The sequence below is a fragment of the Cherax quadricarinatus genome, chromosome 82 (genome assembly GCF_038502225.1).
Source record: "Cherax quadricarinatus isolate ZL_2023a chromosome 82, ASM3850222v1, whole genome shotgun sequence".
In the NCBI taxonomy this organism is placed as follows: Eukaryota; Metazoa; Arthropoda; class Malacostraca; order Decapoda; family Parastacidae; genus Cherax; species Cherax quadricarinatus.
This window is the reverse complement of record NC_091373.1, coordinates 19,827,838-19,854,639: the sequence shown is the minus strand read 5'-3', so window position 1 is coordinate 19,854,639 and position 26,802 is coordinate 19,827,838. Positions and strand designations below refer to the sequence as shown.

The 26,802-nt window shown below is 38.2% G+C and overlaps 1 protein-coding gene across 1 annotated transcript in view; it reads left to right on the top strand.

The window, feature by feature from the left end:
- Dhc1 (Dynein heavy chain 1) overlaps nucleotides 1-26,802 on the top strand; it is a 313,825-nt gene that overhangs the window by 249,957 nt on the left and 37,066 nt on the right. The window contains exons 59-71 of the mRNA XM_070102646.1: nucleotides 1,074-1,242; nucleotides 1,439-1,594; nucleotides 5,850-6,005; nucleotides 7,765-7,921; nucleotides 11,266-11,396; nucleotides 12,655-12,908; nucleotides 13,535-13,724; nucleotides 14,152-14,331; nucleotides 15,673-15,784; nucleotides 16,595-16,747; nucleotides 17,243-17,469; nucleotides 17,917-17,994; nucleotides 20,459-20,653. Coding sequence (XP_069958747.1) covers nucleotides 1,074-1,242; nucleotides 1,439-1,594; nucleotides 5,850-6,005; nucleotides 7,765-7,921; nucleotides 11,266-11,396; nucleotides 12,655-12,908; nucleotides 13,535-13,724; nucleotides 14,152-14,331; nucleotides 15,673-15,784; nucleotides 16,595-16,747; nucleotides 17,243-17,469; nucleotides 17,917-17,994; nucleotides 20,459-20,653 — 2,158 coding nt within the window. The remainder of the gene's footprint in view (nucleotides 1-1,073; nucleotides 1,243-1,438; nucleotides 1,595-5,849; nucleotides 6,006-7,764; nucleotides 7,922-11,265; nucleotides 11,397-12,654; nucleotides 12,909-13,534; nucleotides 13,725-14,151; nucleotides 14,332-15,672; nucleotides 15,785-16,594; nucleotides 16,748-17,242; nucleotides 17,470-17,916; nucleotides 17,995-20,458; nucleotides 20,654-26,802) is intronic.

Genomic DNA, 26,802 nt, shown 5'->3' with positions numbered 1-26,802 from the left:
TACGGCGACCCATTTTTAATTTACTGTTTATATTATTACATGTGTTACGTATTTTAAAAATTGTTGCATGATCAGATTTCTTTCGGTAAATTATTGCTAGTTTAAGTGCATGGGTTCCAAGTGGCTGAACGACAAGTAATCAGAGAGACTTTTCCTACTAAACTGATGTAGTTCACGACATACAGACATCTTCAGTATTACTTCATTTTTGTACGTTTGTAGAGTACATGCTGTTTACACTGACCTGTAAATCTTTAATTCATATGTATTGTACTAGAATTGCCGTGAGAGAAGTGCTATAATTGCATGTTATAAAGCATTTACAAATTTAATGGTTAAAAACAAATTAAAATTGTTCATTTGGCTGGTGAGATGGAAGTTATAAAAGTAAATTCCTTAAGACAGATAAGTTAATTATCCTTATGCGAGAGAAAGGATGAATGTTAAGGCTGAGTTAACAGAGCTGCTTATTACTGACCGATTTTAACATGGTACAGATAGTGGAAATATAAACACATATGCAGTATAATGTGATCCTTTATTGACGTTTCGCCCACACAGTGGGCTTCTTCAAGTCACAAACAGATCTGTTTGTGACTTGAAAAAAGACCACTGTGTGGGCGAAACGTTGTCAATAAAGAATCACATTATACTGCTTATGTATTTATATTTCCATTGTGTCGGTATTTTATACCATTTATTTCCATGGTACAGATAGTCCTTGGCAAGGCAAGACTAATGTACCTTAAAGATGTTTTACCCCTTAAATGGTCCAAACGTATATATACGTTTTTTCAACATCTGAAAGTATGTAAAAAAATTTAGATTTTTTTTTTCTGTTTTACATGTGAAAACGTGTAAAAAAAACTTTTATCTACATTTTTTTGTTATATTTGAAAATATGTAAAAAAAAGTGGATCTACTTTTGTAGCACTACGAATTTGAACGTCGATCTGCTTGGACCGTTTAAGGGTTACAGACCTTGTCAAGCCTATGAATGAAGGACTGTTAGGCTGTGTTGACAGATCACTTGAACTGAAACACACCGGTAGACATATAACTCCTTTTTTCAGGTTGGTTGGGGATGTGCTGTTAACGACAGCGTTCCTCTCATATGCAGGGCCTTTCAATCAAGAATACCGCACAAAGATGACCAAGGCCTGGCGCTCGCTCTTCAACTCCCGTCACATTCCCTACACCGTAGACCTTGATGTCACCACTTGGCTTATTGACAATGCTACTGTACGTTGAATTTTCTTTATTGTCCCCTTCTCCCTCTTTCTCATACGCTCTCTCTTTTTCTTCCTTTTATTGTTCCATAAGTCTTTGTGACTTCAGACTATATAACAATTCATAGCAAAGATTCTAGATTTATTTATTATAAGAAATATTTTCCTAACACAAAGCATATAAATTCTCACTATATTCTGCAATGCAGGTGACGGAGTGGAATCTCCAAGGGCTCCCGAACGACGAGCTTAGCATCCAGAACGGCCTCATCGTTAGCAAAGCCTCCTGCTATCCGCTTCTCATTGATCCTCAAGGACAGGGAAAAATTTGGATAAAAAACAGAGAGGCTATGAATGAACTGCAGGTTAGTTATATACGTGCAAATGTAAATTTTGTTAAATTTCAGACAGTTGGTGCTAAAGCTGTCGGTGATCTGCACATTGTTCACAAAACTGTTAGTGAACTATACATCGTTCACAAAGTGTGGATGATCTGTACATCGTTCACAAAGTGTGGGTGATCTGCACATCGTTCACAAAGTGTGGATGATCTGTACATTGTTCACGAAACTTTAGATGATCTCATTGTTCAAAGAGTCAAGGGTTATTTACCTGTTGGTCAAAAAGTCATCAGTGAACTGCCTGTCATTCCCAGAGTTATGAGGCTCTATCATGCCAACACATCCTCGTAAATGTTATATGTATGTCTCACATATAATTTGTAGCAAATTTCTCGATTTTCATTATTTATGCTAGGATATGTTATTTTCGAAAATATGTAAAAAATCTGTAAGCATCATTATTGTGATTTGTTTGATGTTAAGAAGACAGCTAGTCATTCTGACAACCGTGGTCGATGTTCAGGGTTATTCTGAAACAAAAGTAGTACATGATATGTCAACACTGAGCAAAGTGCCAATCAATAACTCTCAAGAACAGAGATACCCATACAAAGGCTGGAAATTTTTTTAGTATTTACAAACTCGAACTTAGTGTTGTTTAACAGTGATAAGCAGAAGTCAAAATCAAACAAAGAACGCTGGAAAGATGCCTACTAAGCAAATCTTTTAATTTACCAATAAAAGCTCTGGAGATAAAAGCATAATTGTATTTGTGTGGGAAGAGAGAAGAACAAAATTAGATTTATTATAATTATATATATATATATATATATATATATATATAATATATATATATATATATGTATATATATATATATTTTATATATATAAACAACCACTCTGAATAGAAATTAAGCGCTTTATAGCACATTATCAAGGAACTAGAAGTGAGAGTCCAGGAAGCTATATGGGGGTGGTGGCACTCACTGTAGTTTCCCTTGGATGCTTCACTCAATTCAATATTAGTAAGACTGATTTTTTCAGTAATTTTTAATTTAAATCTACCTGTTTACTGTTGATCTTGTGATATATATATATATATATATATATTATATATATATATATATATATATATATAAATCTATATATATATATATATATATATATATATATTCATTATCACCCAGATTCCAGCAGGTGGGAATGAAAACTTTCTAATTCATCACTGTCTAGAGGGTCTTTCCACAGTTTTAAACTCAGATTACCTCCTTCAGAGTGCAGGCACTGTCTTCCATCGGGACTCGAAGTCCAGCCTGCCAGTTCTGAATCCTTCATAAATGTTACTTTGCTCACCTCAGAGGTTAGAGTTTAAAACCATTTGTCTCCATTCACTCCTATCAAACATCACACTGTGCCTGCTGGGAAGTCAAGCCCCACCACTTCAAAACCTCCTTTACCTCCTCAAACCCTTCTAGGCGCCCTAACTTTTCATACAGACTGATACCTCTTGGGATTTCTGTTTCGCTCCATTCTCTCTATGTCGAACCACCTGAACAATTCCTCAGCCTCGGACAACAGTTTGGTAATCGCACTCCTCTAACTTAGCTACGAATTCTCAGCGTATATTTCCCCCAAAAATGCCTAGCATGACATCTCCATGCTCCAGCCTTCTCTCGCTGCAACATTCATACCGCTACACCATATAAGACGTTGGAACTCTCTCATGAACCTCTTTGCACTCCAAGGACAAAGTTCTTTGTCTCCACAGACTCTAAATTACTCACTTTTCCCTCATCAATTCTATGATTACCTCATCTTTCTAGACCCACCCTAGGCAGGGAAATCCCAAATATCTGAAATGAACTCCTACTCTCTCCCTCAATCTATTTCAACTTTGCCTAATCTTTTGTATCCTCATACCTTACTCTTTCCTGTATTACTAAGTTTTCTTTTGCACACACAAATTCATCCCAATGTCGGGCTTCTCTGAATCTCCAGAGCACAGTGTCATCACAAGAGCAGCTGTGACAACTCCACTTTGTAGATTCTTTATCTTTTAACTCCACGCCTCTTGAAGACCCTGCATTTACTTCTCTTACACCCATCTATCGATATATTAAACAACCACGGTGACATAACATCCTTGTCAAGCTACTTTACTGGGAAAAATTTCCTCTTTCCTACATGCTCTAACTGAGCCTCACACTATCCTCGAAAACTCTTCACTGCTTTCAGTAACCTACCTCCTACCCCGGGACACTTGCAACATTGCCCATGCCCCTATCCACCCTGTCATGCTATTTCAGATCACATTAAGGGGAGACCTCTTAGCTATCTAAATGCTTCACTATATGTTTCTGTCAAAACTGTCACCCCTACGTTTCCTAAAGCCTCCTTGTTCATCTGCTATCTATTCTCGTCTTACTCTTAATTCTCAATTATAACTCTACCATTACACTTTAAGTTACACTCACGACTTATCCCCTGCATAATTTTGCACTCTCTTTTATCCTGCTTTATAAGGAACTTGCATGTCTTGCAATCCTAGTCCACCTCATCTTTATTAAATATTGTGAAATATTCCCCACCTGCTTTTAACATTTCTATCTTATCATCAATCCGCTGCCTTACCCTTTCATTTACCTGCCTCGAACTTCCCCCACACTTCACAACTGGCTCTTCCTCACTCCTAGTGTTATTCCTCCTTGCCCTATACCGAAATCACAGTTCCTATCTTTAACATTTAACAATTCCTCAGATTTCCTTCCATCTTCCAATACCTCTATCTCATTTAATAACTCTCTCTATTTTTAACTGACAAATCCATTTTGTTCTCTAGGGCTTTCTTAACTGTTAATCTCACTCCAAATTTTTATTTCAACAAAATTTTTGATAACATCTCACCATCTCTCATTTGCTCTCTTTTAATTGCTTCACCCTCTGCTTACTTCTCTTTTTCCATATACTTTCCACTCCTTGCATCACTTCTACTTTGTAAACTTATATACTTTTTGCCTGTATCTTTTAACATCATCAAACCAATCGCTCTCTTCCTCCTGCAGCATTTCCTGTAACCACAAACTTCTGCTGAACACTCTAACACTCATTTTTAAACTACCAGCCTCAAATTGACCCCATTGCATATGCTCTCATTAGCATCTATCCTCATAGCTTTTATATCTTCCTAACTGCCTCCTCTTTTAGTTTATAAACATCACCTCTTCTTCCTGATGCTTCTTTGTACCCATCTACTACTTTACTCTCAGTGTAGCTACAACAGAAAGTGTCTGATATATCTGTGGCCCTCTATAAACATGTGCATCCGAAGTCTACTCAGCAGTCTTTTATCTAAATGCATATCAACAAACTACTGTCATTTGCTTACATATATCGTGTATACTTATTTATCCTCTTTCTTAAATATGTATACCTATAAGAAACCCTTTCTATACAAGTTCAATCAAGGCTCCATTATCATTTACACCTGGCACCAGTCACCACCCTCTCTAAAGTTTCTCCTACTTTGCTACTAAGTCCCTACAAATTACTCTTCATGGTTCAAAGGCTATACATTCATTAACATCTCCCAAATCTCTCTCTCTCCTCTGCTTCCTCTTTCTCCAGGTGCATACACACTTATTATGACCCACTTCTCCATCACTTACTTTATACATAATTGCTGATTTACCATTCATATCTCTTTCTCCTTCATAAGTCATTTAACATTACTACTACCTTCCTTTGTATAACTCTCTCAGATACTCAGATTTAACCCATTATTTCATGAAACTCTCTACCTTCAGCTTGTTTCGCTTAGAGCGGACATCAACTCTTTTCATTCATAACATCAGCAATCATCTGTTCTTGTCATCACTTCATCACGCACATTTAACAGCAGTTTTATAAAGTTTTCTTCTTCTCTTTTTGTGATTGTATGGAGGGGTTTTAATTGCTCCCGGCATTTTAGTCGCCTCATACGACAATGGCTTACGGAGAAAGATTCTTTCCACTTCCCATGGACTAGAAGAAATAAAAAGAACAGACTTTAGAAAAGGGAAAAACTAGATGTATGTATATATATATACATGTGCGTGTCTGAAGTGTGACAAAGTTAAGTAGGGTAGCAAATCCATGTTATCTTAGCGTGTTTGTGAGACAGAAAAGTATATATATATATATATATATATATATATATATATATATATATATATATATATAAATTTGTCGTTCTCATCATGTTCTTGATAGCAACTACGTGAGACTTACTATTCACTTGCAGATTTCCTCACTGAACCACAAGTATTTCCGCACCCACCTCGAGGATTCACTCTCTCTGGGTCGACCGTTGCTCATCGAAGACGTAGAGGAGGAGCTCGACCCCGTCCTCGATAACTTGCTGGAAAGAAATTTCATAAAGTCTGGGTCCATTCTCAAGGTATGCTTCAAGTGAATTCTTTACTAAATATTCATATTTTCTGCTGCTTACATTAGGAACTAGAAAATGTAGTACTTGTATGATAAATATCCCATGCAAAGGGGCGTTCTTGCTTTTAGAATTTACTAACTTTTCTCCAAAAGGTATTTGAGGAGGTAAATCATGGTAATTAATATACAGTGTATGTGGACTTTAGTAATGCTGTTGATAGAGTTCCACGTTGGAAATTGTCGGGGAAGGTAGAGGCACACGATGTATGAGAATTTTTTTTTCCTGGATAGAGGCGTAGTTGACAGATCGGCAACAGACAAACTGCGCAACACTTGGACATCTCTTTCGTGGAAACTTTTCGCCACACAGTGACTTCCTCAGTCCAGTACATAGAAAAATCGTTGAAGATCATAGGGAGTTTGAGGTAATCAGTCCCTGAACCTGAAGTCGATATAATCAGCTTATCAGTCTTGATAAGAATACAGCATATGCCCGAAGAAGGGGCTTATAGGCTGTATACAGGCGAGGTGAAGCAGTCGTAAGCAGTGTCACCTTGGACAAATCTACAGGTGGAAGTGAGTCATGTTAGGCAAGCGTAGAATTCCCTGTAACAAGATCCCAATATGTTACTGTGTCTGACAGGAATGTAGATAAATGGTTTAGAGAACTGAAAAGTTGGTAAATTAGACACATGTGCAACACTTGTGTATCTTTATTGTGGAAACGTTTACACTGTGTGGCGAAACGTTTCTACAGTAAAGATATCAACGTGTTACACATGTGTCTAATTGATCAACTTGTCGGTTGTCTGAACCATTTATCTATAACAGAGTTTGCATAAATAGGTAGAAATCAAAGTGGGGACGTGTCTCAAGCGGTGTTCCACAGGGATCAATGTTGGACCCTTTGTTGTTCACTGTATACGTAAACGACATAGATGAGGGAACAAATAGAACATAAGCAAGTTTGCCGATAACACCAAAATAGGCCGTCGGATTAATTCTGACGGAAGCGCTACAGGAAGATCTGAATAGTGATGCACTGGTCGGAAAAGTGGCAGATGCAGTTTTATATAGACAAAGACAAAGTTCTGAGCCTTGAAAAAGAAGAACCACGGCACTAATCAACTATATAATGTATATCTCAATGAATGCGAGCAAGACTTAGGAGTTCTGGTTAGCAGTAATCTAAAAACCCAAGACAGCAGTGCGTAAGTGTTCGCAATAAAGCGAATGGAGCTCTTGGCTTCATATCAAGAAGTATAAATAACAAGAGTTCTCATTTAGATTATGCTGCACAGTTCTGGTCACTGTATTGCAGAAGGGACATCAATAACCCGGAGAAGGATGACGAAGTTGATCCCATGTACCAGAAATTTTTCCTACGAGGATAGACTGAGGGCACTGAATCTGCATAGGGGGATGTGACTGAGGTGTATAAATGGAAAACAGGAATAATTTAAGGGAATATAAATAACGTGCTAAAAAATATATAACCATGACAGGACTCGAAGCAATGGGTTCAAGTTGGAAAATTTTAGATTTTGGAAGAATATAGAAATGTACTGGCTTAGTAATGAGTTGTGGATGAGTGGAACAAACTCCCAAGTAGCGTCATTGAAGCTAAAATGCTTGAGTAGGTGGGTGTGAGGTGGACCTTCTTAGCTTGGGCCAATAGTCCTGCGGCAGTGCTTCTTCTTAAATGGGTGTAACTCGGACCTACCTAGCATGGACCAGTAGGCCTGCTACAGTGTTTCTTATGTTAACAGGTTGTGGTAGGTGATAAGGAATGTGATGTGATGCCAGGTTTCATGCTGTACATCACCACCAAGCTCTCCAACCCGGCCTATGCTCCAGAGGTCTCCGCTAAGACAGCCATCATCGACTTCACTGTCACTGTCCATGGCCTTGAAGATCAGCTCTTGGGTAACAAACGTATTTATATATGATTACCTAATCATATGCTCGCTATCCGTTCCTCTTCTTACTCTGTCTCTCATCTCTTTCTAACCCTCCATCTCTCTCTTTTACTTATGTTTCTCTCTCTCTTAACAAAGAATTTTGCAAGGTTAGCTTTAAGGTTTCTAACTTTATTTACAAGCTAAGAGCTGTTATCTACATCAGCTCATTTAAAAGCCTTTTTAATGTTAAAAGATATACTGATGGGGAATAGGATGTAGTTGATGCCATCTGTGGGCCAGCGATTTCATTTGGTCATCTGACTTTATTTCGTTGATGTTGTGCTGTACGAACATGTTCCAGATACGAATCTTCCTAGGAATAAATGATCTCAGGCAAAGTGATGTTCTAGAGAAGGATACAGAGTGTAGTTCCTGCTTATTGCTCGTTTTTTTTTTATGTTGGAACTCAATTCTCTCTCTCCATGGAGTGGAATCAGTGTTGGCCTTGTACATAACAGTAAGGTCTCCTACATCCTCCCTGTGTTGAAGGCCCTTCTGAAATAACAGATCTGACCAGGCTGGATCCAGGCACGAGATGAGTTGTTTTGCTGTTTTCTGTTCTATCAAGAAGTCGCAGATGAAATGGGGGCAGGTAATCCAAGAAAGTGGAACATGCTGGAGGTATTCACTGAGGAGGCATTGTGCGAAGCCAGCGACTCCTAGTGTTTGCTGGTCGAAAGCACTAGCAATATCCATTGGTACTACACAGCTGATGTTGGATTCATCTAGTGACTGGTGCTACATAGTGGAGAGGTTTAACAGCAGATCAGCAGAAAAGTGATCTTTTCTGAAGCATATTGACGGTCACAAAGAAGCGAGTGGTAGTTGAAAAAAGCTATCATCTGTCGTGAAATTATTGTCTCAAGAATTTTTCCAGTGATGAACAAAACTGACACTGGTCTGTAGTTGATGATTGTAATTACCGCTTTACTTTTCCTTTTATGTGAAAAAAGACTACAATTACTTCTTTCCACAGAGAAGACTATTTGCACCGTGCTATGCAATGCTGATAGATGCGAGTTAGAGATGATCCTAACTGGTCTGCGCATCCAGTTAGCAACATTGGGCACACTTTATCTAGGCCCACAGTCTTTTCTCGTTCCAGGGATTAAAGAAGATACACTTCATCCTGCCTTATTGTCACCACTGACAACTTTGACACAGTTTTTGCGGCTAGCAAAGGAGGGCCCCTTGCTGGATCAGGAGCTTGCATCTTGGTAACAAAGTGCTCGGCAAAAAGGTCAGCTTTCTTCTGACTGCTAGTAGAGATGGTCCCATCCTGCCGATTTAGAGGTGGAATAATTTCATCAGGTTCTTTACGAAGGACCGCCAGGTTATGGAACCCACTCTACCTGATGCAGGCTTTCTTTATGTGTTAGCCTTCCATCTAGAGAAGGCCCACTTTTGGACTTCTTTCGTTTGATAACAGGCTTGCCTGTGCAGGTTCCTGTTATAGATAATGGGATGCCTCTTATACCTTCTCCAAGCCTTGAACTTAGCAGTAGCGGCCTCTTAACAAAGAAAACCGAGCCAAGGCTGATCTGAAGGCTTCGTTACATACTGCCGGTGAGGGATGTGTTTTTGTTGGAGATTAAGGATGTGTTCATTCAAGGCATTCACTTGGTTATCGACACCAACTTGGAGAAGAGCATTCTAGTCGGAGGTGGCGAGCTCAGAGCAAAGGGCTGGCCAGTTTCCTCTTTCCTACAGCAGTTGTACGTGTATATTCTTCACCTCGTTCTGTTTGAATCTTCAGTGTCGTAAAAACAGCCTTGTGGTCAGATGATCCAACATAGCCAAGGGGTTGGCAAGTGACTATGCCCTCAGATCACTCACTACTGGGTCGAGGGAGGAGCCAGAGATGTGCGAAGGGAAATCAGCGAAGTTTCTCATATCAAACACTTCAAATCCTTCTGTATAAGATGTTGATTGAGGTCAACATTAATTATAATATGTTGACGTTTATGTTGAAATAGAAGGAAGTCTACATTTTCCATCTGGAAGTTGATGAGGGTTCTGCCTGTTGCCACTGTGGTCTGTACATTGCACACGCTAGCACAGAGATGCTAGTGTTTATGTCTGTCTATCTGTCTGTCTGTCTCTGTCTCTGTCTCTCTGTCTCTGTCTCTCTGTCTCTGTCTCTCTCTCTCTCTCTCTCTCTCTCTCTCTCTCTCTCTCTCTCTCTCTCTCTCTCTCTGTATGGTAGGTAATACTTTCAGAAGTGATAACTCATTTCAGCACAACTAGGACAGCACACACTTGCTTAGACTTGAAGAGCAGACGTATGGGATGTCCTGAACTAGTGTATTCATTGTTGTTTCTACATTGCATTCTTTGTTATATGTAATATAACGTTTAAATAATTTCTATTTTTAACTCAAAGACTGTCTCTGGCCGCCAAGCAAACAGCCTTATAGTAAATACCTTTTAATATCCATGTTTGAATGTACGTTTTATTTTAATTACTTGGCCTTTAAATATTATTATAATAATATGTTATTATCGCAGTCTTAGTAAAATATAAGCATTGCCTACCTTTTCCATTTTCTATATCATTACGGGCCTCTGTAGTTTTCCCTACCCGCCACAGGATAGCTGTGGGTTCACTAATATATCTATAGATCTAAGACTACCTGTTGTGTATATTTGATTATGTTGTAAGGAAACTTTAAAAAATATTACTTGTTTTTTCTTTCTATTCTTCTATAATTAAATTGCATTTTAAGATTATGCGAAATCAAGATTCTTATTTATTTACATTTAATTTATGCCAGAATATTATTTTTTGCTTTTGTATTTGCAAATAATTTGATTCCCACCATTTTAATCATATTTCTTTCCATAGGTCATATAAAAATCGTCATATCATTAAGAAACAGCTCACTGATAAAAATTAATAATAATATTTTTTCAGAACATCGACACCATGCCTAACCCTTCTAGGGTAGGGTAGGTGCCTGAGCCCGAGCCTTTAGCTCATAAGACTGTCATTCCCATTTGCCCCCTTGGGGCGGGGATGGCAGACTAGAGAGGCCTAGCTTGTGGCTAGGCCTGGGGACAGTTGGTCCCAAAGATGAGGAGGTACTTGTGCCTCCTCCCATGGGAGACTTAGGTCTCAGACACTCCCTAAAGAGGGAGCCAAGGCCGGGCCACCACTTGGACAAGGCCCGGGCCGGGAGAATACCGGCGAATCTTTAATAATAATAATAATATTTTTTTCAGTCGTGTACCTGTACCGTAGCAGTTTATGATTAATACCACTGAGAAGCGACCTTTATGTTAAACAAGATTAATTATTATACCTGACAGGTCGGGTGATCAGAACGGAGAAGAGCGAACTAGAAAATGAACGAGTGGCCCTGATAGAGGAGGTGATGGAGAATAAGAGGAGGATGAAGGAGCTAGAAGACAACCTTCTCTACCGCCTCACTTCAGTACAGGTAATACAGTCAGTCAGTGGGGAATACAGTGACAACACCAGGTTCTTGGTCAGACTCCTGCAGCCTCTTCCTCAACATGTCGTTTGTACAACAACAACAATAATAATCTTTCTACAAATTACAGTATACAATTGATCTAGGAATAGTTGACATTTTTGTCATACTTTAAAGGAAGTCACTGGTTATGCAAAGCATTTCTGGCAGCCTTAAAATTAACTTATAACTGATGAATGATTAAGTAAGTTGGTTCACAAGAATGTTAAACTTTCCAATCTTTGAAATTAATTCTTAATACTTTGGTTTATGTTTATAAGAGTTTTTTTTTTTAAATAATTTGTTATAACGTTTGCAGTTGGGTTATTACAAAATTCACATACAAATACATAACTATAAATACATATTTTTTGTGCGTTAATCCTGTCATCCAATAATTTGTCTATATGCTTAATTAATCTAAATTTCTCCATTTTCCAAGTTCCTCAAAATTCTGTCGATCACCGACAGCCTAATTGTTCTGAGATTCTCGCCGAGATTATCAGACGGATGACAGAGCCTCCCTCATCATGTGCTGTGAATGACCTACACTGACTTAGCGCTTCGCCAAGCACATTACTGTACACTGATTTCTTAACATTAACACCATCCCTCCATACCCTCCCTCTCCCAGTTTCATCTTTCTCACAACTCCTATTCCTCAGCTATGAGTCCACTCTGGTTAGACTGACTTAAGCCTCTTTATATTCATGGCTAATTGTGGTTTTAAGCTGAATGCTGTGTACTAGAGAAATGGTCTTTTAAATGTATAGTGTACAGTGTTTTTAATTATTTTCTCTTTAGGTTTCTAAAAGTAGTTCTTAAATTTGCCAATGTTTCATTTACTGTTGATATTACCTTGTTTATGTGCAGTCGTTCCATTGTCTGCAGCTCCTTTCCTCCCATCCTGTCTCTCACCTTCGTTACTATGCATTTATCATGGTTAAATTTTAATAACCTCTTATAACGCCATTCCATCATCCCCTAGATGTATCATATTCATCAGGGTTGCATAATCTGCAAACACCAACACACTGGAGCTGATGTACTCTGAGTGATCATTTGCAAATATCAGTAACAGTATGAATCCTAGAACTGATTCTTTGGGTACTCCACTTTAAAAACTCCTCGACTAATTCAAACACATTTCCAATCGTCCAAAATTGTACCTCTGGCATGTGTTTGAATACATAGTTGAAGACATACTTTTCTACCACCTTCCTAGGGTTCTCTGGTTGATGATGAGGACTTGATCATAGTGCTGCAGGACACTAAGTCAACGGCGCAAGAAGTGAGCACTAAGCTGCATGTTGCATCCGAAACAGAACGAAAGATCAACAGCGCTCGTGAGGAATACCGTCCGGTGGCCACTCGTGGCTCAATACTTTACTTCCTGATTACTGACATGGCTGCAGTGTCGTATATGTACCAGACCTCCCTCAGGCAGTTCCTTATTCTCTTCGACATGTCTATGACCAGGTAATTACAGTATTTAAACTGTCGTAGTTATTCGTTTAGTGTGTGACACATGTCTGATTATTATTATTATAATCAAGGGGGAAGCGCTAAACCCGGAGGATTATACAGCGCCTGGGGGGGGGGGGATGTGTACGGCATTCAGGCTTAATTCGGGGAACTGGAGCAGATCCAATACCCTAAATCAAGAGCCCCTCACCAACATCAAGGAACCTTCCTTAAGGGGTACACATGTCTGAACCTCACAGAATATTTCAGTTTTGAAGAAAACGAGGAATTACTGCATGCATGGCTTTCATATATTTTATATATTTCACATATTTTAAATTTCATATTATATATTAGAAGGATCTGAAGTTTCGTGTGCATGCTGCCAAATATCCATGATGCTCATTGTGAAATATTTGTATACATATGTGTGTATATATCCCAAGGTGACACTAAGATTCCTCAGTTCATGTGTGTACCTTTGGTATCTTCTAATTGCATACAAATTTGGAAATCGTAATCCAGTGAGCTTGCCAGCTATTAAAATTTTGACGGTGTATTACATCTCAGTATTTGACAGATTGTTCTAGCACCTTCCTTTTTAACTAGGAATTAAGTATGCATGGCATCTCTTGCCGCAGATCTGATCGCAGTAACTCACCCAAGACAAGGATTGCCAATATCATCAGGTTCCTCACACACCAGGTGTGGAAGAACACTTGTCGTGGCTTCTATGAACGACACAAGTTCCTCTTCACCCTTCTCCTGGCCATGAAGATCGACCTCCAGTGCGGCCACGTCTCTCATGATGAGTTCATGAAGTTTATTAAGGTGTGAACTTTATCCATATGGTCAAAAACAATTTAAAAAATAACTTTGTAAAAACAAATTAAAAAATAACTTTTTAAAAATAATTTAAAAAATAACTTTTACCGTAATCATGAAAAGTTGAACAGCATATTTTCTCACTAGTAAATTACATTAAAATTTAACCTGAAATAATAAATGCAGTACAGTGCATTCATATTTATAAACAAAGCCTTAACAAATTATTATTTTTCATATGTGCACAAGAAAGGTGCTGGTGCTATTATGTTCGTCAGAAAACAGGTTCAGCTGGAGCTTCTGGTTATGTGACTGAGGCCTTCTAGTGGCTCGTCGGATCATCCTGTAAAATATTAAATTTCAGACAAATGAGTCTTCATAGTTGACATGCAAGATCCATTTAACCGTAGTTGATTAATCTCATTTCTTGCAGGGTGGAGCTTCACTTGACCTGAAGACTGTACAGCCTAAGCCCTTCCGCTGGATTTTGGACATAACTTGGCTCAACTTGGTTGAGCTCAGCAAACTGGGGCAGTTCAGCAACATCCTCGACCAGATCGTTGAGAACGAGAAGGACTGGAAGCTCTGGTTCGAGAAAGATAAACCTGAAGAGGTTAAAAATTTGCATGTTTTATAGCTAGATCTAAGAAGAGATAATAGATTGCATTGAGTCAGTGTTCTTGTAGTTCGCTCATACTGTTGAAAGCTGCTGTGAGGTTCATAGAGTTAGGAAGGGCTTTACATTGTCACTTAACTGGAACAACAAGCTACAGTAGTTGTTCTATAAGTGTGTCCTGAGTGAGGTACTAACATAAAGCTATTTGTCGTATTGGAAATACATGCTGGTATAATAAGATATTACTGTAACATGTATTAAGGAATTCCTAATGATAGGAAACAGTTAAATTTAAACATCAGGATGGGAAAGGTTACAATTAGCTATATATATTAGTAGTGATGTCCCCCAAGGATAAGAACTAGGCTACGTTTTGTTTGTGAATGATGCCAAAATAATGAGAATAAAAATAGAAATAAATTGTAGTAGGCTTCAGGAGGCTATGAAAACACTACAGCAAAATAACAAAACAGAGAAGAAAAATCAATGATAGTAACTGATAGTAAAGGAAACTCTGGGAAATAATAAAAAAAAATGACTCAGTATTAACCTTTAACCAAATGTCCCAAAATGAGAATAATGTCGATACTACAAAGGATGGCATTAGCAAACGTAGATAAAAGACATATTCCAAGCACTCTGTGTAATATTTTAAGTAATTTTTTTAACAGCAGCAGTGTGAAACCATCGCTTAGTTAGATACAAAACAAACCTTGATAAGTCTCAGTAGCACGTCAAGACTGGTGGCCGAAGTGAAGGTAATGAAACTAGGAGGAATAATTGAAAGAGCTTGGCCCTATTTCTGAAACATAGGAGAAGGGATATGATCAAGACTTACAAAATACTTAGGAGCTTAGACTTTATAGACGAGAATAGACTCGTTAGCAGACAGTTAAGTTGAAGAAAACTACCAGGATCGTCACTTAACAACCAAGTGAGCCACATAGAAATACAAACAATTTTTATATTACTGTTGAAACAATGGAATGAAATGAGCTGTGATACACTACAATGCAGTGGTACAATACAATGAAGTGATATAGCACAGTGAAGTGATAAAATACAGAGGTTTAAAAGTAGATGCAACTATACCATTTGATGTCAGTTGATTGACAGTTGAAAGGCGACTTAAACAACTAAAGGTCATTTTGCCCATAAACTCAAACAGGCAATTGCAAATATGAACACAAAAGCACACACACACACACACACACACACACACACACACACACACACACACACTAGCATAAACCATCGCGACTAATATTAAAAAGTGTATGTCACAACAAGCTAACATTAGCCATAACAGTAGTCGTAACAGAATTTACTGTACCACAGGAGGAGCTGCCTAGTGGATATTCTCGCTCGCTTGACATGTTCCGACAGCTGCTGCTAGTGCGTTCCTGGTGTCCAGACCGAACACTCTCACAGGCACGGCGGTACATTACAAGTATGTTCATGCTTACTACGCCTCTCTAGACATATATATATATATATATATATATATATATATATATATATATATATATATATATATATATATATATATATATATATATATATATATATATATATATGGAGAACTTTCCCATCATTATGTTTGTTCCCATAGGCTCAGAGACCCTTGGCTCATGGGGAAAGAGTGCATCTAAATTCCTTAAGGAGCTGGGAAAAAGACTCATCAGGGTAACTAGGGATCCCAGGGGAGCTAGTTTTCTGTTTCAGCGGCTCAGTGCGGCTGTGCAAAGGAGTCATGCCTGCTGTCTTTTGGGCACACGCCCCAGCTCTGAGGAGCTGGATGAGATTTTCGCCTTATAATCGGTGATACACACGTAACAACATGTACCGTGTATACCACCTTTATATCAACAATGTATCTCTTAAATCTTCTGTACCATATTATGTAATAAAATATTCCTATTAGTAATATATATATATATATATATATATATATATATATATATATATATATATATATATATATATATATATATATATATATATATATATATATATATATATAAAGAATTTCGAAACTCTCTTAATAATACAGTAAAGGAACTTGTAACAAGTAGTTTTCCCATTACAAACATACAAATTGTGACATGGACAGTCATGAGTTTTATTCCTTCATTTCTCGGGTCTTTTAAAAATATTTTATTTGATCACCTTGTATTGCAAGCTTCTGTCTTCCAATATCAGAAAAAAAATAAGTCCCGTTGCTATGCAGCTGTGAATAATCAACTCTTTGTGATTTCAGGTTCTCTTGGGGAGCAATACTCAGATAGTGTTATCCTGGACTTAGAGGCCACCTGGGAGGAGTCTGACAACCGCACCCCGCTCGTCTGTTTCCTCTCCCAGGGTTCAGATCCCTCTGGCCAGATCGAGACGCTTGCCAAGGCCAAGGAAATAGGTAGAAGACCCTCTGATTATGGCCCCTACTTGCTGCCATTTTCAATAATAATTATATACCTTAGCTTGTCACGAAAGTGGATAATTTCTTACTTGGCTAGGATACGACTCACACTAGTCGGCTTACACCCAGGTACCTATTTACTGCTAGGTGAACAGGAACAAGTGTCCTAAGGAAACGCCCCAATAATTCCACCCTTACCGGAGAGCAAACCCCGGACCTCAGTGTGTTAACTGAGTGGGCTGACAACCGAGCTACGGGACACACTACTCTCTTGTGTCTCAATTATTTATATACAACAGTACTATTGGCTTGCATAGTAGAATAATAATGATAATAATGGAAAGAGTAAAACTAAAAAGAGAATAGTAAAAATATTTTATTTTCCATGAAGATACAATTATTGCAAAGGTTTCATTCACGGAAATGCCAATATTTTGTATCTTTATGACATATTTAACCCATTTGTCAATTTATGTTGCTTTCTGCCATCAGAAATCAAATTCATATCCATGGGTCAGGGGCAAGAGGCCCACGCTCGACGTCTTCTGGCCGAGGCCATGGCGGCAGGTCGATGGCTCCTCCTGCAGAACTGTCATCTTAGCCTGGAGTTCTGCCAGGAGATGCTCGATACCATCACAGAGTCATGTAACATCCATAAATGCTTCCGCCTCTGGATCACCACCGAAGTCCACACTTCCTTCCCAATTGGTCTTCTCCAGGTATGGTACAGGCGTGTCTCAGAGGCTTTTATTTTACTCTACAGGGAAACAGAAAGAAGAGCATTGACTGGGTATTTAAGAAACAGATGGAAAGGGGTGGTATTAATTAAAGTAATGATAGTGATTTGTGATCGTTATTAGAATCTAGAGCATGAGCATGATGAGAATAAGGAAGGAATGGGGAGAGAGATGGTGGTAAGGAAAGTGATATGAATATTTTAGTTAATGTAAAATGAAAAATATGTTGATGATATTAATGATGATTGACTGGGGGGATTGCACTGAAAAATTTAGTAAAGACGAGAATCAAAAGTGATACTGCATTTGTACTAACAATGACAATAAAGTTGGTTGCATTTCTAATTACAAAGGTATTTGAGGATAATAATAAAGTTAATGACAAAGCTGGTGACTACTTTGACAATAACAGCTGGATTTTGATGGCAGATATCCATCAAGTTCACCAATGAACCTCCTCAGGGTATTAGAGCAAGCCTTAAGAGGACCTATGCAGACGTCTCTCAGGTCAGTGCCCACAGCTCTGCTTCCAGCACATTAAACCACTAAACCACTCCATATTATAGTACTTACTCACTTCCAGTTCACTACACTACATTAAGCCACAGCGCATTATAATACATTTTCACTTCCAGTACACTACACTAAGTCACTGCACATTATAATACATTTTCACTTCCAGTACACTACACTAAGTCACTGCACATTATAATACTTCTTCACTTCCAGTACACTACACTAAGTCACTGCACATTATAATACATTTTCACTTCCAGTACACTACACTAAGTCACTGCACATTATAATACTTCTTCACTTCCAGTACACTACACTAAGTCACTGCACATTATAATACTTCTTCACTTCCAGTACACTACACTAAGTCACTGCACATTATAATACTTCTTCACTTCCAGTACACTACACTAAGTTACTGCACATTATAATACTTCTTCACTTCCAGTACACTACACTAAGTCACTGCACATTATAATACTTCCTTCCAGTACACTACACTAAGTTACTGCACATTATAATACTTCTTCACTTCCAGTACACTACACTAAGTCACTGCACATTATAATACTTCTTCACTTCCAGTACACTACACTAAGTCACTGCACATTATAATACATTTTCACTTCCAGTACACTACACTAAGTCACTGCACATTATAATACTTCTTCACTTCCAGTACACTACACTAAGTCACTGCACATTATAATACTTCTTCACTTCCAGTACACTACACTAAGTCACTGCACATTATAATACTTCTTCACTTCCAGTACACTACACTAAGTCACTGCACATTATAATACTTCCTTCCAGTACACTACACTAAGTTACTGCACATTATAATACTTCTTCACTTCCAGTACACTACACTAAGTCACTGCACATTATAATACTTCTTCACTTCCAGTACACTACACTAAGTCACTGCACATTATAATACTTCTTCACTTCCAGTACACTACACTAAGTCACTGCACATTATAATACTTCCTTCCTTCCAGTACACTACACTAAGTCACTGCACATTATAATACTTCTTCACTTCCAGTACACTACACTAAGTTACTGCACATTATAATACTTCTTCACTTCCAGTACACTACACTAAGTCACTGCACATTATAATACTTCTTCACTTCCAGTACACTACACTAAGTCACTGCACATTATAATACTTCTTCACTTCCAGTACACTACACTAAGTCACTGCACATTATAATACTTCCTTCCTTCCAGTACACTACACTAAGTCACTGCACATTATAATACTTCTTCACTTCCAGTACACTACACTAAGTTACTGCACATTATAATACTTCTTCCAGTACACTACACTAAGTCACTGCACATTATAATACTTCTTCACTTCCAGTACACTACACTAAGTCACTGCACATTATAATACTTCTTCACTTCCAGTACACTACACTAAGTTACTGCACATTATAATACATTTTCACTTCCAGTACACTACACTAAGTCACTGCACATTATAATACATTTTCACTTCCAGTAAACTACACTAAGTCACTGCACATTATAATACTTCTTCACTTCCAGTACACTACACTAAGTCACTGCACATTATAATACTTCCTTCCTTCCAGTACACTACACTAAGTCACTGCACATTATAATACTTCTTCACTTCCAGTACACTACACTAAGTTACTGCACATTATAATACTTCTTCACTTCCAGTACACTACACTAAGTTACTGCACATTATAATACTTCTTCACTTCCAGTACACTACACTAAGTCACTGCACATTATAATACTTCTTCACTTCCAGTACACTACACTAAGTCACTGCACATTATAATACTTCTTCACTTCCAGTACACTACACTAAGTCACTGCACATTATAATACTTCCTTCCTTCCAGTACACTACACTAAGTCACTGCACATTATAATACTTCTTCACTTCCAGTACACTACACTAAGTTACTGCACATTATAATACTTCTTCACTTCCAGTACACTACACTAAGTTACTGCACATTATAATACTTCTTCACTTCCAGTACACTACACTAAGTCACTGCACATTATAATACTTCTTCACTTCCAGTACACTACACTAAGTCACTGCACATTATAATACTTCTTCACTTCCAGTACACTACACTAAGTTACTGCACATTATAATACATTTTCACTTCCAGTACACTACACTAAGTCACTGCACATTATAATACTTCTTCACTTCCAGTACACTACACTAAGTTACTGCACATTATAATACTTCTTCACTTCCAGTACACTACACTAAGTCACTGCACATTATAATACTTCCTTCCTTCCAGTACAATAAAGCAATACTCAAGAATTATCCCTCGTTTACTTGTTATCATTTTGTTTCAAATCCTTTTCCTGTTCCTCTTATTTGTTTTAATATGCCTCTTTTAACCCTTTGCCTTCTATATCTTCATTCCTGCGTCCACAGGACCTGTTAGACTATACCAACGCCCACCAGTGGCCCAGACTACTCTACGCCACTGCCTTCCTTCACACTGTTGTGCAGGAACGCAGGAAATACGGAGCGCTGGGCTGGAATGTTCCCTACGAGTTCAACCAAGCTGATTTCCAGGCCTCCGTCCAGTTTATCCAAAATCACCTCGATGATATGGACCCCAAAAAGGTGAAAGGGATGTATGAATTGTTGGGTGGATGAAAAAAATACTTTCGTGTAATATTCATACAGGATGCGCAGCCCCAGTACTCCTTATCTCACTAGACTTCCATCATTTACCCTCACACTCACTTTTACCCCACACACTGCCCTACCCTTTTACCCCCTCCATCCTACCTTTATTGCCATACCCTCCCCTCATAAACTACCCTCACCACTTACGCCTACACACACCTAAGAACATACTGACAAGGAGAATGAAATGTGCTCGATTTTTTAATAATTATTTCCTCTTAGTTGTCACACTAGAAGACACTAAAATATTCCAGTAATTATTTTTTTATACTGGGCCTAAAGAAAATAAATTATGTAATATCAGTCACTAGGAATATGTTAATCAAACAGGTTGACCGAAAGCAAAATAAACCCCCGGGCCCTGATCAACTTTTTTCAAGGTTCTCAAGGAGTGCAAAATTGAACTTTGTGAACCATTAACTAACTTTTTTAATACATCTCCTCAAAAATTATTTTCATTATCGTTAAATTACCGCCCAGTAAGCCTGACCAGTGGCAAGAAAAAAGACTTTGGAGATTCCATGATGTTGCAGTGTCTGACAAGTTGTATATGAATGGTATACAATACCGACAAGATAAAAATTAGACGTGTACAACATGTGATTGCATATGATTGCCGAGTGCCATATTAAGGGTTTAAGTTGTTCCATATAGACAGATATAGCGGGAAAGAAGGTGGAGTTGCATTATATGGGCGAGAAAATATAAATTATTGCATGAAAACAGGTATAAAAATAGATGGATTAGTAACAGAATCCAAGTAGAATTTCTAGAAAGTCAAGAAAAACTAATTTTAGGTAAAATATACCGACCTCCTGGCTTAAAAAGCAATAGATGGAGACTTCTTTGGGACGAAATTGATAAAGCTTCTAGGCACGATAACGTAGTAATAGTGGGGAATTTTAATTTTAGTCAAATTGAGTGGACTTCTTTGACCGGTAATCTGGAATCCAGTGAATTTCTGGAAGTGATTTAGGACTGCTTTCTGAAACAGTGTAACAAAGCCTACCAGAGGTAATAATTTGCTCGACCTAGTCTTGCCAAATAAGGAAACACTCGTAAATAATCTGGAGATCACTGAAGAACTTGGCGCAAGTGATCACAAATCTATTACCTTTATTATCACCTGGGAATACGAGAATAAGGATAATATGGTAAAAGTCTCCGACTTTCGTTCTGCAGATTATAATGGACTTTGGGAACACCTGTGTAATCTTGATTGGGGTAATCTAGCTAATGATTTTATGGACAATCATACGAAGGAATCTGAATAATCCCAGACGGATTAATAATTATTAATCCATCTATTATAATCAATTATATTAGACTGAATCACCTGTTAGGAGAGAAAACAGGAATTTATAGGCGCATCAAAAGAGGAAAGGTTAGCCTTATTGACCTTCATTTTAAAAGAGAAGTAAAAAAAGGAATTAGAAAGGCAAAACACAACTATGAAATAAAAGTTACTAGTGAATCAAAGACTAATCCAAAAGGGTTCTTTCAGATGTATAGGACAAAAGTCAGGGAAAAGATGAGACTGATAAGAACTGGGGATGGACAGCTGACGTTAATGAACAGGAAATATCTTCTCTGTTTAATGGTTATTACTTGTCAGTCTTTACACCTGAAGACTTAAATGATATCCCAGAAATTGACAATTATTCAGTTTCTGAAGAAAACAAATTAAGTAATATTACTGTCACGAGGGAAATGGTTATCAAACAGGTTGACAAACTGTCTCCGGGCCCCGATGAATTATTTTCAAGGGTACTTAATGCAAGTTGGATCTTAGTTAGCCATTACCGAGCGTATTTAATGCGTCCATCCAAACTGGTGTTGTGCCAAAGATGTGGAAGATGGCTATTATAATTCGTATATTTAAATTAGGGGATAAGTCTTACCGTCTAATAAGGATGACGTCTATAGTAGGTAAATCATTAGAATCAATTATAGCTGATATTATTAGAAGTCACCTTACCTGGAGGTTATTCCGGGGATCAACGCCCCCGCGGCCCGGTCCATGACCAGGCCTCCCGATGGATCAGGGCCTGATCAACTAGGCTGCTACTGCTGGCCGCACGCAGTCCGACGTACGAGCCACAGCCCGGCTGATCCGGCACTGACTTTAGGTATCTGTCCAGCTCTCTCTTGAAGGCAGCCAGGGGTTTATTGGCAATTCCCCTAATGCTTGATGGGAGGCTGTTGAACAGTTTTGGGCCCCGGACACTTATGGTGTTTTCTCTTAGTGTACCAATGGCGCCCCTACTTTTTATTGGCGGCATTTTGCATCGCCTGCCCAGTCTTTTACTTTCGTAGGGAGTGATTTCTGTGTGCAGATTTGGGACCATTCCTTCCAAGATGGATGAGCATAATTTAATTAATGAATCTCAGCATGGATTCACAAGATATAGTTCCTGCCTGACAAATCTACTGACGTTTTTCAGTAAAGCATTTGAGGCAGTAGATAATGATAAAAAAAATATGATGTTTATTTGGATTTCAATAAAGCTTTCGATAGAGTACCTCACGAAAGACTTAAGAAAAGTGGCGTCTCGTGGTTTAGGAGGTAAAGTTCTAGCATGGATAGAGGCATGGCTTACCAATAGAAAGCAGAGAGTTTCCATTAATGGGGGTCAAATCTAAATGGGGCCTGGTCACTAGTGGCATTTCACGAGGATCAGTTTTAGGCCCATTGTTGTTCATAATTTACATTAATGACCTTTATGAAGGAATTACATTTGACATGAGCAAATTTACTGATGATACAAAAATAGGCCGAATGATTGATTCTGAGGAGGATACCAATGATCTCCAGGAGGATTTGGACAAGTTAATGTCTTGGTCTGAAGAGTGGCAGCTGAAGTTCAATGTGGTCATTCCCAAGTCCTTGGGAATGAGAATAACCCTCGGTTATACTTCACGCTAGGTGAAGTATAACTTGATCACACATAGCGTGAAAAGGACCTGGGAGTCATGGTAAGTGTTACGATTTTGATATCGTAACTTAAATAAAATGTTCCTGGCTCCTAAAGGCTGCTCACACTGCTGTCTAGGGGTTATAAAATTACTCTGAAAACACAGCAAACCTTGGGCTAGCGTGTCTTCATATATTAAACAATATTAATTATTATTATTAGGAAGGATAAAAACTCACCTATACAAAAATATAATAATAATAACTTATATACAACTTACAATCTACTACAAAAACCACCACACTTCAGTTCACATTAGTTCACTAGCACACTGCTACTAATGAGTTAAACTAAACAAATGAACATTTATGAACAGGGAGGCTCAATGTCACCCCCCTTTCTGCAGGCTACATAGCCTACAGTGTAAACTCTAAATACTCTCCAAAACACAGGCCCCTGCATACTAGGGCCTTACAGGTAAACATGAGAGCAATAAACTAACATATGGTATAAACTTACAAAAAAACACCATCCCTACTAAACATATACCGTGATGTATTATGCCATCTTGTTGCAAGAGTGTGCTCTCCCGACTGACTCTCACCACACCTCATCTGCTCCTGTCTCCTGGCCACTCTAACTGGCCGGGAATAATACGCGCTCGGATTCAGTACAAACCCGGAAAATGATATATGGAGCGTTATTTCTTTTATAAATATTTTTTACAGTACTCCGTAACAGTAAGCAAAAATCTAGAGCCAAGACAACAGTGCCTAAGTGTGGGCAATAAGACTAACCGATTACAAGGATATATTTCAAGAAGTATAAGTAACAGGAGTCCGGAAGTTATTTTACAGTTCTATACATCACTAATATAGCCTCACTTGGATTACGCTGCTCAGTTCTGGTCTCCATTGTACAGGATGGATGTAAATTCATTGAAGAATATACAGAGAACCACGACTTTAACTAGGGAACTTTAAGTTCCTTGACTGGAAATTTAAGAGTCTAACGACTTCGTAGAGGTAGTTCAGGATTGTTTTTTAAAGCAGTTTGTTACAGAACCTACAAGGGGAAATAACCTGCTTGACTTGATTCTGCCAAACAAAGAATCCCTTGTTAATAATTTAGAATTTACAGAGGAACTTAGCGCAAGCGACCACAAATCAATTACCTTTAGCATTGAATAGAAATATGATAGTAGGGATAATTCAGTAACGGTCCCAGATTTTCGCTTAGCAGATTACAATGGACTTAGAGAACACCTATCGTCGGTGGACTGGGGTAACGATGAAAGTTACCAATATAACGGTTTTCTAAACACTGTACATGCTGCCCAAAGAACATTTATTCCGCATAAAGAAATAAGATCGAATAGGGCAGAAGAAAGGAATTATGGATGCATCAAAAGATGTGGGATTATCTTATGAATCAAAATATTCACATTAAAAATGAGGCTAAAAAGGGGCTAAGAAAAGCTAAATGAGGCAATGAAAATAAAATTGCCTGGAATTCGAAAACTAACCCGAAAGTTTTTTTTCCAGGTATATAGAATAAAAGTTAGAGAAAAGATAGGCTCCTTTAAAAATAACTGGGCATCATACTGACAAGGAGAAAGAAATGTGCTCGATTTTTAATAATTATTTTCCCTTGGTTTTCACACAGGACGACACTAACAATATCCCAGTAATTAATTTTTATAGTAGGAATGAAGTAATAGTATCATAGTCACTAGGGATGTGATTATTAAGCAGGTAGACCGATTGAAGCAAAATAAATCCCCCGGCCCTGGTGAACTTTTTTAAAGGGTTCTTAAGGATTGCAGAATGGAACTTTGTGAACCATTAACTAACATTTTTAATATATCTCTTCATCAGGTATAATGTTTAATATGTGGAAGATGGCCATCAAATTACCACCCAATATGCTTGACCTCAATCGTAGGCAAATTACAAGTTAGTTATGGCTGATATTATAAGAAGTCATCTTGACATGAATAATTTGATTATTGATACTCATGGATTCACAAGGGGTCGTTCCTGCCTAACTAATTTACCGACTTTCTTCAGTAAAGCTTTTGAGGCTGTTGATCGCGATAAAGAATTCGATATTATTTATTTGGACTGTTAATTAAAGAAAGTGGCAGCTTATGACATTGGGGAAAATTGCTGTTATGGATCGTTGTGTGACTCACCAACAGGAAGCAGAGAGTGTGCATAATTGGAGTAAAATCTGAGTTCGGATCTGTAACAAGTGGCATTCCACAGGGATCAGTTTTAGTCCCATTGCTGTTGAGGGCATTAGTATATACTATAAACAACAGGAAATTATTAGTGATATGAGCAAATTCGCTGGTGGTCAGATAAGTGACAGATGCAGTTCATGTAGATAAATACAAAGTTCTGAAGTTCGAGAATGTCCATAACTAAATAACGTAGAACTTAGCCACTTGGGGGTTATGGTAAGAAGAAACCTGAAACCAAGACAGCAATGCTCAAGCGTACTTAATAAAGCAAACAGATTACTGGGATTTATAGGAACATAATGTTGGAAATGGTGTAAAATACCGACAAGTTGAGGATTAAGACACATGTGCAACAGTTAGGCATCTTTACTGATGAGACGTTTCGCCTACATAGTAGACTTCTTCAGTCAAATGTAATCAGTCCATCAACCTTGGAGAAAAAGTATTTGCGGTGGTCAGTCCCTCAGCCTGGAAAACAGTTCATATCGTTCCATAATGGAAGATGTACCAAGTTACCGTTGTGCTGCAGTGTCTGACAGTATTGTTGAAAACGGTACAAAATACCGACAAGTTCAAGATTAAGATTTTATATCATGTTCAACAATACTGTCAGACAGTGCAGCACAACGGTATCTTGGTACAGAGGACAACTGCCATTCTTCATAGCGTATCTACTAGTTATGAGTGAAAAGGGTTGAATTCCAGATGGACCTGCCTTCTTACTTCCACTAGTGGATCCCATCCCTTACAATGTCTTTGAGATCTCCCATCTCACCTTCGACGGTATTTAAGACTCCGTTCTCATTCTTCAGCTTCATATCGTTCCAGATCATGGAGCTGAACTCTTCTCCGGGCTGTGGGAGTGATCACCTCAAATATTTTTTCTCCAAGGTTGATGGACAGATTACATCATCTTTATTTCA